This window comes from Sphaerodactylus townsendi, linkage group LG13, assembly GCF_021028975.2.
Source record: "Sphaerodactylus townsendi isolate TG3544 linkage group LG13, MPM_Stown_v2.3, whole genome shotgun sequence".
NCBI classification, from domain to species: domain Eukaryota; kingdom Metazoa; phylum Chordata; class Lepidosauria; order Squamata; family Sphaerodactylidae; genus Sphaerodactylus; species Sphaerodactylus townsendi.
Genome location: NC_059437.1, coordinates 24,035,305 through 24,047,947, shown reverse-complemented (window position 1 = coordinate 24,047,947; position 12,643 = coordinate 24,035,305). Strand labels below are relative to the sequence as shown.

Genomic DNA, 12,643 nt, shown 5'->3' with positions numbered 1-12,643 from the left:
CCAGCGTGATGTAGTGGTTAAGAATGGCTGACTCCCATTTGGAGAACTGGGTTTGATTCCCCACTTTTCCACATGACGCGTGCTTGTGCATCTAGCAGGTTTTTGTGTGAAGGGAGTGGGGATTAATCAAAATTCAATCCAAGAGTCCCCTTCCCTATACTTCTATTCTAAAAGGAGGCCAGTGCTGTGAGAAAAAGAAGACTGTGCCGTCGAGTCAGAACTGACTCATGGGGACCCCATCTGGGGCTTCTGAAATAATCACTTACGTGTTAGAATTTTGGCTGGGATCACATATTAGGAAGTGAGTACATTAAATCTCAGTAGTCGAAGCTCTGTTGGATGCTCTGCTCCATTTAGGCGTATGTGTGTTGTTTCTCTCACCCTTGTGTATGAAAAATATCTTTAATTAAATTGTACTGTGATACATGCTCTTTTCCCCAAAGACATGCAGATGGTTCCACAGACTTTTGTGGATGTGCACAAATATCTCGTTTCTAAGGCTTTTAAGATTATCACATTTTTATTTTGTGGCAGTAAAGCACCAAACAACCTACACTTTTTCAGCAGTGGCATTCAAGTTAGATTCCTCTTTGGCCTCCTAATAGCGTTCCCGACAGATTTCTCTTTTTGATACCTGAATCACAGCATAAATGTAATGTCAAAAACAAAAGAAGCCTCTAATGAATTCTATCCGGTTTTTTTATTTCTCTTCCATCTTTACTTCCATCATTGCTTTGCTAAATTCTTCTGGGGCAAAACATTTTTCCCTTGGGTCTAATTCAATTATCCCCAACAAGGTGCCCAATGATGCCATGGAGCCCACCAGTGTGTTTCCGCATACTAGCGTTCTTTTTCCTCAGAACCTCTCTACTTCAGAGCAAGAGTCGGTTTTGGGTTCCTCTTTCTCTTTAATGTAACAAATGGTTCGGAAGAGCCCATTTGAAAACAACTTCCTTCATCATAGGAGGATGCTTGGATTGGAATATTCTAGCATTTTGTGAGAGGCTCCTACCCCATGGCAGCCATTTTGTGGTGACACCTGCCGCCTGCTCCCAAAATGTCAGAAGCGTGCATTAATTCAACAAGGTTGGGGACCTTGTTGGTCTCGCTGTGTTGTGCTATGTTCTATGAGACCTGAGTTCAAATTGTTTCTCTTCCACGACCTTGCTTGGTAATCGAGGACAGATTATTCCTTCTCATATTCAGCTCTAACTTTTACAAATGGCTGCTGGAGTGGGAGTATTTTGTTGTGGAGAAGCATTCAGGCATATGAGCATCTTTGTGCAGTCTGTGCTGCAAAGGCTGAATTTAGGACACACTGGGTCTCAGTTCTCTGAAAGATGATTTGAATCCTTCAGAAAAATCATGACCTTGAATTATGTATGTATGTGTACACACAGACACACACACACAGACACACACAGACACAGACACACACACACAGACACAGACACACACACAAACAGTTAAAACCGTTAAAGTCCATAACAATAAGGACTTGCCTCATGGAACTTTGTGAGGATAGATAAAAGAAGGAAAACGAAGTGGTTCGTACTCCATGATTTGATCTTTTCCCATGTTACTTGTATGTGTGTTTTAAGTGTCTTCAAGTCATTTCCAGCTTATGGCAGCCCTGTGAATTGATGATTGGGGTGTGTACTTGGCAAAGCTGAACCAACTAGAAGCCCCCTATGTAAACCCCCCCCCCCCCAATTATTCAGTGTCATTTTCAGCTGGAAAAAAATGTGGTTTTAGTATGTAACTGGCAATCCCAATAAGTTGGAAAAAATATGTCATTTTGGGGATCATTTTGGAATCGCCAGCCACAGCTGCTAAAGGAGGGGAGGGAGCCTCTGCAGGTGTTAAATCCCACCCCTATTGTAGCCTCTGGGGAATCTTTCCAGGGCTCTTGGGGAGGGGGCTGTTTTTAAAGTAGAGGCACCAAATTTGCAGTATAGCTGCTGGTTGCTCTCCTTAGAAGAACCCTCAAGTTTGGTGAAATTTGAGTCAGGTGTCCAATTTTATGGCCCCTATTTTTTCTCCATTGGAAACAATGGAGGATGAATTCGGGGGAGGGGGAAGTTTAAAATTGCCTGTGTAGAAGTTGCAATGATATAACTCAATTTTTCTTGCTGAGTTTACGTGTTGATGGAGACATTACACATCTGTTCAACTCTCCTTGAATTCTGTTGTTTAGATCTATCTTCACCTTGAACAGTTAGTTGGAACAGTTATAGGGAAAGGGTAGATAATTGCTTTTAAAGTGTTTTGATTGGACTTTTTATCTTGCTATATCAGGTGTGTCCCATATTCACCTGTTGATTGATGCATGTGTGATTATTTGCGCTTATGCCAGTTATTTGCATTATGTTGCTTATTTCTTAATTAACTGGGACCAATCATATCTAAAAATAATCACATGATTGTAATAAATCAAACACAGATTGTAGTAAAGTAAACAGAGAAAGATAAAGTTGGTGTTTTTCTTTAAACAAGCACTGTTCTGCCAAGCAAATCAGATTGCTCTGGCTGAAAGTCTCCGAGAAAGAATAGGTGAGATCTCTGGATGAGATTCTTGGATAACTGGGGCTTTTTGATAAGCGCTACAAGCAGTGAGACAAAAGCTGAAATAGTTTTAAAACTATTTATTTGCTGTAGTATGATTAAGCAATGTTAGGAATGTTAATAATTTTATCATTCATTTCCAAAGTAATTGTATGGTTAATTCTTTTATGTTTTTTTTTTTGCTCAATAAAAAGAATCTTTAAAAAAAATATAAAAAGTTAAAGGTGTCCTATCTGGTTTACTGGAATAGAACTCCCTAATTTTGCATTATCAGAGTTACAGGCAGAAAGGTTTCTCTAACATCATAAACCTAGTCACAAGCCTTTATTGGCATAAAATAAACATACAAAATCAGCATACAAAATTTGCCCATTATTGCTCACAATTATAGACACTGGTACTAAAATACTAAATACTAAAATATATACATGGTCCTTCTGTAACTATAGGACATTCCTTCCAGCTAAGTTAATAACTCACTTAAAAGCGTCATGGGATACTGACAGAAGCTATGCAAAATTACTGCTGGCTATATGTGGTCATAATACATAGACATTGGTTGAGGTATTCCATCTATAGACTTACAAATCTATTATTGTTAGCAGAGGTGCTACATGCATTCTCTCACACACTGTGCAGGATCCATGTTGTTCAAAGAAACATAGGTATAGATCTTAAGAGCATCAGTTAGATTGTTATAGAGAAATGGGATAAGTGCAGATTGTGACATTCTGATTTTTGCAAACCTTACACAATGAAAGAGGGTATGATCGAGTGTCTCCACCTGACCCATATTGCATGGACAGCATCATAAACCTAAAGATCTCTGTGGCTAATCATGGTTTTCACAGGAAAAAAACTTGAAAACTGTCCAGTGCTGAGTCTCTAATAGGGTATGGGAAATAATTTCTTGCTAAATATGTACTACCCCTTCTGCATATCATGATAGTTTTAATTCTCTTTATTCTTGAACATGACAAAGCGTTCTTTTGCCTCAGTCAGATTTGGTGGACCAAAATATATTAAACTTCCTGCCTCAGTGTGAACAGAGTGATGTATATAAACTTCTTTCCCCACATATGCTTGTGACAGACCCTGTGGCAGCAGATTTCCTAAACAGTAAGTATTGATTTGCTTAACATAGGTCGATTCCGCATAGCATAATAATAATGGGTTGCATCCTTTATTTTTGGATCTGCGTTTATTTTATTTTGTTTTTGTTCTTCGCATGGGTGCCTTTTTTCCATGAAGGAAATAATCCCTTTTCCTTCTGCCCCTTCACAAGAACCCATATTTTTCTTTTACAGTGTGAGTGTGCAGGCACGCACATCCCATTTTTCCTGCATTCTGATTGGCTGTTTGACCACCACAGTCCCCTTCTGCCCATTCCCACCCTCTGCTAAGAGAACACTTCCGATAGGTAGAAAATCTACAGCAATCCCGGGAGCCCAAGAAGGACCTCCCCCTCCCATTTCTCCAGTGTGGAAAAAAAGTTTTGGGGTTGAAACCACAGCACATGTAAACATGAAGCATGCAACCCCCATCCCCCAACAATGTGATATACAAAATAATAAAATCTGTCCAAAAAGGGAGCAAAACAATATATCACATTCACATTTGAAAAATCCGGGTTGAGGGAAATATCGCGGGCCAATCCTGCTTTGGGGAAGGACCCATGCAAAGTTCTTGCCCAAACCAGGGTATTTCCCTTCGTCAATCCATTATATTCGTACCATGAGGAATCGACAATAGTTTTGCTGGGAAAGAGAAGTGCCAAACAAGCAAAAACATCTTTGCTCGATGGATAAGCAATTTATTTACTTTGTACGTGGAAATTACCAATGATAATAAAATGTTTGACTTGTCTAAAGAGAAGAACTCTCTTTAGAGTGGCTCTAAGAAATGTTACTATTGTTTTTTGTGGTCATTTGAGGGGGCGGCATCTGAAGCTTTATGAAGGGATAACATGGGAAACCTAACAACTGATAGTTAACAATTTTTAACAATGTGTTCCTTTTCTCTTTTCAGCTGAAAAGCAGACAGAATTTTGTTGTCATTTAGCCCGAGGAAACTTAGATCCAAATGAACCCATTACATATGAATATGTGAAATTTGTAGTGGATTTCAAATATTTTACTCATGGTAAGTCTTTGCATTTCTCTTTTTTTTAATTTAATTTTTATTGGTATATCTGGACTGGATTCTTACAAACATATTGCATACTTTAAATTTTGTCCAAAATTATACCTTTTTCCTCTCCCTCCCCAGGGTGTTTCTTTCTTCATTTCTTAAGTAAGCAGCAGTAAGTTCATCCTTTGTAGCCTCTTTGTCTTTGCATTTCTCTCTCTCTCTCTTTTTCTCATACTCTCTACGTTTAAAAACACTAGGCATGATACAGAAAAAGAGGCCCGAGCTACAGTAATAGTCTGGGGCTGATTAATCATTTTGACTGGCTAATCTGCAAGTCCCTCTTTCTACCTTGCAGTCGAAACCAGAAAATAGAGAGCACAATCCATCAACATTTCCTTTTTTGCAGAAAACAATGTGGCCTATAGATTATAGCCTATTGTAGGCCTTGATTAAATCTAACACTGCATGGAAATGAAGATATTGGCCCACCTAAGCAGAGGCGTAGCAAGGGGGAAATGCATCCGGTGCACTGATGCGTCCTCTTCCCCCGCCCTGTTGACTTAGCCTCTGTTGATGGAGGAACATACAGACTTCTGAGTGACGTAGAACTCTTGTCAGGCACGTTGCCTCAATCTTCATGATTATCAGAATTTTTGGTGTTATTTATTTATTTATTTACTTTATCTATTGCCATGAAGTTTCTTGAAGGGTGGAAATAATACTCCTTTCTGTATAGCAATTGGTCTGTCATGCGATATATTTCAGTTGTTGCGGTAAAAGAAAATATTCCTTTTTTCTCCCACTTTCCTTCTGTTCACTACTTGACAATTACAGCAGCACTCAGAGGGTTATTCCCCTTCCTTTAATTTTCATGACCTGTTCACAACCTGTTTTCACAAGCTCTCCCACTGTTAATAATGCTACACTGACATTTCTGAAATAATCACTCCTACACAACATTGTAAGACTGATGAATTTTTTTAAACAATTCACACAGAATTACAACAATTCACACTTGTTAGAATGTTCTGCTGGGATCTGAGAGACACAGGTTAAAATGGAGGATAGGGAAATGATGTCATAAACTGCTTTGGATCCCCATTAGGGTTGCCAGTGACCTGGAGAAGATATTCTTTATTCATCTGCCCATTTCTATGCGTCAGACCTCTGTTAAAGGGATAGGACTTTTTTTTTGTCTTCAAGGTGCTGGCATTAAGAATAAAGCGGGGGAGGGGGTAAAGGGGTGGGGTGGGGATAAATGTTTAAATAAAAATAAATACTGACTTGTGGTTTGTGGCATTGAATCTAAGTCTTCCAGAAAGGATCGAGAATAACAACCAAAACAGAAGCAGTGAAAGGTGGTGGTGGGGGGGAGTGGTGGGAGTGGTGTTTTCCATGTAAAAATAGTAACAGTAGTCTTTCTTAGTGAATGCTTCTTATTTTGTGTGTTCTGCTCTCAGTGCCTACATCCTCTTACAATGGGTTTGAATCTGCCATTGCACGAGTATTCCGGTCAGCCAATGAAGAGCAGGTCTGCCTGGTAGCCACAGTCCGTCTTGTTACTCCACAATTCTTAAAGGTATGCAGTGTCTTGGGTCGATGTAATATTATGATACCTTAATGTGTCGAATCCATAGTGGTGGGGCAGAATTGTGCAGCAAGGAGCATGGTCTTCAAAATAAATTATAAGATCATTCGCAGGCTATATACTTTGGATTGAAGATTCACGTTTAGAGTGCTCCTCTACACCTCCACATAAGGAAAAAACAACCTTTTCTGAATGTGGAAAGCAAACATGAAGATAGTAGGACTAGAACCTGTTTCCCTGGCATGCTGACTTTCCTTGGTCAGAGCTGACTGATTCATTGCGCTGCTTTTCTTTTCTTAAAAAAAAACCCTCATGACTTGATTTTTCCATATGGTAACTGTAGTGGTCAAACCATGCCTGGACTATACCATTGTGGGGGTAGGGGGGAGTTCACCTGTCGAATTTCTCCTCCCTGTGTAAAAAAAGTAAAAGTCACCGAGAAAAATTCAAGTCAAAACTTCCTTGTGACTTGCAGGTTTTCTACAAGTAGGGTTTGTGTTTGGGGTAGTGATGGAAGCAGTCTATTATGTGACAGTCCCCCATCACCCACCCAATTTTTAAAAGTGGCATAGTCTGGCCCAAATTAATTGCCACATCTTGTATTCACCAGAACCAAGCACCAATTGTAAAATTGAACAGGGAGCTGCTCTGTATTCCCAGGTTACAAAGTCAGTCCTTAGAACAGTAAGGACCCAGGAAGGTAGGAATGATCAATGCAGGGCAAAGTGGGAGTCGGGTAAAAATGAGTGCCTGAGGTCTCCCTGCAATGTCAGACGGTTGTCAGAGGTATGCTTTTAGCATTTTTAATGCTTCAAAAGCAACAATTGTGCTTGTGCTGTTCTCTTATAAGACCATAGCAGTTCCTTTCCTACCTGTGCTGCAGGTAAGAAAAGCATGTAACTGCTTGATGGATTTGGGGTGGTGCTGCGGGAAATCCCACATGATGCCTGCTGGATCAGGATTTGCAATGGAATGGCCTGTGCTTGGTGGAGAGTTACTCCAGTCTGTGCCCTCTGGTTTCATTGGGATTATACTGGAATGACGCTGCATAGACTTGCCTCATAAAACACCACATTCCTAAAGTGTGGGGTGTTGCCATTTAAAGTAGAACATTCATACCAGTTAAATTTGACCTTGCAAACCATTTATCATGAGAAGGCTTTCTAGAAGTTTTACTTTGCGTTGGTCTATTGGGTTGCAATCCTGACACTGATTCATTGCGTGGCCTTGGCCAAGTTGATGCACCCAAACAGTGAGAATGTGGTATATCTTAGGTGGATGAGGTCAGGAGAAGTTACACCAGATTTTCAGAAGCCTGCATGTCCAGTGACCGTGCTCACCATGTGATCCTGTGTGTTTGTCAGAAAATGTATTTGTTGTCCAAGTTAACATGTTTATAAAAAGAAACCCCCACAACTTGCCATCTATTTCTGCAGGAACTTTGTAACGTGGAAGAACCTTGTGAAGAATTCACATCAAGGCACAGTCTGGAATGGAAATTTTTATTTCTAGACCACAGGTGAGATATGTGTATTTTGAAACAACACACTTCTGAAAACTCCTGATGTAGAGTTGGAGGCAATTGTTGTGGATAAGCTATTCATGTCCTTGCAACAGAACAATCAGTATAGCCCTAGCAATTTTATTAAAAAGGAGCTGATTTATATGTTCGTTTTGTAACATAGTTCATTCTTCTGTATTTTTGATTGGCTGGGGGAGGGGGACTATATGGAAGGAATACATATAATTTATACCTCCTATGAGACTTCTATGCTATATGGAATGGCATAGTATAGCTCAGACTCATCAGATCTTGGAAGCTAAGTTCAGTCTGGACTTGGATGGTGCTTCACCAAGGCAAAACTTTGCAAAGGAGGGTAATGGCAAACCACCTCTGCTTAATCACTTGCCTTTAAACCCTGGGGGGGAACCATAAGTGGGCTGTGGTTTGATGGCACTTCTCTCTCTCTCTCTCTCTCTCTCTCTCTCTCTCTCTCTCTGGCCCCTTCCGCACGGGCAGAATATGGCGGCCTGGGGACTGCAAAAACGCCGTTCCCAGGCCGCCATTCGCACAGGGGGCGCAGCTGCAGCGCAGCCGCGCCGCTCTCGCGCCGGCGTTCCCAAACCACGCTTCCCCAAGCCCCGTCCCCCCCTCCACCGGGCGACTTACCAGTCTCGCGGCCCTCCGGCGGGTTGCCGAGGCCTGGGGACACGCCTGGGGACACGCCCCCTTTGCCCTGCGACCCTGGAGCGGCCGCGCAGGGCAGGGGGGCGTGTCCCCTGGCCTCTGCGACGTGCCGGAGGGCCGCGGGACTGGTTAGTCGCCCGGACGACAGCGCAGCTCTGCGCCATCGTCCCAGCCGGATCCAGGACCGTCCATGCGGACGGTCCCAGCGTTGTCGGGTCGGCGTGGGTTACGCCGTCCCAACCCCTTCCGCCTCCGTGCGGAAGGGGCCTCTCTCTCTCTCTCTCTCTCTCTCTCTCTCTCTCTTTCACACACACACACACACACACATTTGTGACTTTTTTATAAAGACTGAAACGTGGAAATGAAACATGACAATTCGAGGAAGAAATCCAAAAACGAATTGTACTGTGGCACCTTAGACTGAAAGTATTTATTGTGGTATAAATCAAATGGGGAAAAAATCACTTGCTGCTTAAAATTGCTTGCTGCGGCTTCCTGTTCTTTCCCTGTCTTCATTTTGGAAGCCTTATGGGCGCAGTGGAAATCATACAGTATTTAGGCAGAAGCAAACATTGCACTCCCTCTTGGAGTTAACCAGAGATGTTTCAAAGCAAGCAACTCCCTGCACTTCATCATGAAGGCTGGGAACTCTGTTTTCATACTCAAGGGAAATACATGTTATAATTAGCTGTTTCATGATATATTTCTAACTATTAAACAGAGTAGTCCAGTTGCTGTGATAGTTATGGCCGTTTACCTGGGAGCAAGCTCTGTTGAACAAAGTGGGAGATTTAACTTGCGAGTAAACACACAAAAGCTGCCACATGAGTCACTAATTCACTGTGCTTTGAGGCAGGTAATCAGCTAACACAAACTGAAGCCGGGCCAGTTTTTTTCTCCCTTGCAGATATAGTCGCTTGCAGATACCCCACGGATGTATTAGCTTGCATAGACTGTGAAAACAACAAAAACAATTAATTGAAAATTAAGCAGTTGGTTGCAGGCAGTTTAAAAAACATACTTAGTCCTCTGTGACTTGGTGGTGTGCCCACACACACACACACACACACACACACACACACACACACACACAGAGAGAGAGAGAGAGAGAGAGAGAGAGAGAGAGAGAGAGTCTTTCAAAGATGGCATGAATTGTACACAATGTCCTGGAAAGAAAACGGATTATGGAAAATCACGTTACTATTTTAAACAAGAAAATGTCACAAGAAATCCTATCGCAAAGCACTGGTGTGAAACTACTCTCGCCCTCCACTTCCTACAGTTGAATGAGTTCTTCGTAGAGGCTTGTCTATTATTCATGCTGTCTGGACAGGGTGACTGTATCTTTTTAAATCTGCAAAAAAAAAGTTTAAAAAAATGTACACATGGCTGTGGTATCCTGCAATTGTGGTTTCCCTTTTGTTCTTTCGTCTGGGAATAGAGCACTTGCACATTTAAAAAAAAAACCAAGCCATGGAGGAAGAAGGGTGAATGACTTGGAAACAGAAAATACTTTATCAGAGCAGAAGATATAGGTGTACAAATTGACAATAGGGAGACTAGTAAGAATAGGCTAAAATAGTTTGTGTATGATCAGCAGAATAATTTAAGATAACAGCAAAACATCATTTGTAAACACTCATTAAGTTATCAGACGAAGGAGATTGCTGAATTGAAGTCTGAAATACAGATGATAGAGAAGTAGTCCATAGAAATGCTGAGTGACCTTAGGGATGTGTATTAGCCTTTTATAATTTTACACATTTATTGCAGGACAGTTCACTGTAGCTATGACAGGTATCATTTGTCATGTAACCTATAAGTTACTTGGTGGCGACTATTTGGTTGCTAACTCTGGTCTAAGAACCCATTCTTGTGAAACTGGTACGAGGCTATGAACTAGGCTGATCTAGCGGCTGTGCTCTAGTTTGCTGTAGAATCCAAGATTCTGTCATCTGAAGCAGTTAAATGAATTTCTGAAAAAAAAAAAACATCATTCCTGCACTTTGAGACATTTCCTACCATGCTGAGTCACCAGTTTCCCATTTGGAAACCCTAACAAGAATCTCCAATCCCAGCAACACAGGAAGTTGCAAATATCCTGAGTGATGAATAGACCATGTTGGCAGGGAGAGAGAAAGAGAGGAATCTTTTCAGGTTGCTTAGCTAATGTGCCAATTCATTGTCAAATCACAAGTTTGAAAACCTTGTAGTGGTGTGGTTGATGAAACATCTGTTTTGTTCCTGCTAATTTTTCAACATCACATTGCACTAGAAAGTGAAGTGACAGTTGTGATTTTTAGGGACATTAAATGAAATGGTTTCGAACATGTTACTCATTCCCTGAATGGAGGGCAGTGGGATATTTTCTTAAACTAAGCTCCATTGAAAAGACACAATTCTTAGGATATCTGCTTAGAATGGCACTGATCGTATACTGTTCTGGTTCAATGTGAAGATATGAATCCAGGGATAGAGTGAGGGGGAACTGCGTCCAGTGCGCGCACGTTCCCTGCGCTCCTCCAAGCCCCCGTCCACCCCGCAACACCTCCACAGTGGTGCGCGCCTGGTGCATCGTGCCCCCGTCCCCTTGGCACTATGCTACTGTGTGAATCTGTCTACACTGAACTAGATTGTTGGACCATCCAGTCCAATGTCATCTTCTCTGGGGTTTTCCAAACTCTTAAGTGGAAGCTGCCCACAGCCCAGCCACCTGAAGCTCTTTTAACTGAAGATGATAAGGATTCAACCAGGAACCTTCTGCATACAAACCATATGCTTAACTCACTGTGTGACCCCTGCTCTCATGGATTGGGTTAGGGTTTTTATCAGGTGTATTCAATAAATGGGCTAATCCCTACAAATGTTTGTGCTTCTGTAAATCTGCAAGTCTTCAGGGTGCCACAAAGCTAATTTTCCCTGTCACAGACTTCAGTGCAGTCTTAAGTAGAATTTATTTATTTATTTTATATACCAAAATTTTATACCCAGCCTTTCTGCCCTCATCAGGGTCACTAGATTAAAAACATACTTAACAAAAATATATATTTAAAATGATTTAAGCCAAACAGAAGCACCTCATTAAAACAATTAAAGCCAAAGCTGAAACATGCATATAAAAACATAAAGACAACAGTTGAAACATAGGGCAGGAAGCAAGGATGACCAAGGGAATGCCAGATTCAGTCAATCTTCACACACTGGTGGAATGCAGCAGAAGCATATAGATGAATCTCCTTGGGGAGAAAGTTCTGGAATTTTTTGGTGCCATGACTAAGAAGACCCTCCTCAGATTGCCACCTACCTGATCTCAGAAGGTGGGGGCACCGATGCAGGGCCTCCCAAGATGACCACAGCAGTCGGGTAGAGTGGTAAAATGAAAGGTGACTCTTTGGGTATGCTGGCCCAATTCCATACAGGGTTTCACCTTTTAAAGTCCATTAAAGTCTTTGCTCATGACACAGTTACCCCACTGGAATTCACAGGCAAGCACAAGTAATGCAACGACTTGATGGTAGATTATCCCATGTTTCTGCAAAGTTTGTGGATCTTTCACAAGTCACAACCACGTACCAAGCAGTTTTCACCTTGCTGTAGTTATTATTAGGGCAGCCAACTTTTGACCTTGCCTCTCTCAGCTATGTCTTTATTATCAGCTTGATCTGTACCTATTAGGGAGTGGTTAAACTTTCCAAAAGCCTCACTTTGCTGATTTTGGCAGAACCTGCATGTTTTGCCCAATGGGGGCAGTGGTGGGATTCAGCAGGTTAGCACCACTTTGGCAGAACCAGTTGTTGAAATGGTACTTGTAGACAACCAGTTGTTAAATTATTTGACTCCCACCACTGAATGGGGGTAAAGAGCAGCTCCAGAGAGGGGCCATTTAAGGAGTGGGGGAAAGGGCAGTTGGGAGGATTACCTGCCCTCTTCAGTTGAAGAGGAAAATTACCTGACCCAAATCAGGGTCCTGTAGCTGCTGTTTCCAAAGGAAACAGACATTCATGATCTGATCACAGACCTTCCAGAGACTATGTTTGGTTTTGCCTTAAGGTATAAATAAATAAATCCCATAGTGTTTTTCAGATTTCTCTTTCCCTTTTATAAACAGCAGATTAACGTTTGTGTATTCTCCAGTGCTTACGTGCTTTTCTATGTGGCCTTAATTACTTTGT

At 41.6% G+C, this 12,643-nt stretch overlaps 1 protein-coding gene across 1 annotated transcript in view; it reads left to right on the top strand.

The window, feature by feature from the left end:
- PASD1 (PAS domain containing repressor 1) overlaps nt 1-12,643 on the top strand; it is an 84,722-nt gene that overhangs the window by 51,663 nt on the left and 20,416 nt on the right. Inside the window, exons 8-11 of the mRNA XM_048513813.1 lie at nt 3,564-3,684; nt 4,594-4,707; nt 6,156-6,274; nt 7,720-7,802. Of these exons, the coding sequence (XP_048369770.1) occupies nt 3,564-3,684; nt 4,594-4,707; nt 6,156-6,274; nt 7,720-7,802 (437 nt within the window). The remainder of the gene's footprint in view (nt 1-3,563; nt 3,685-4,593; nt 4,708-6,155; nt 6,275-7,719; nt 7,803-12,643) is intronic.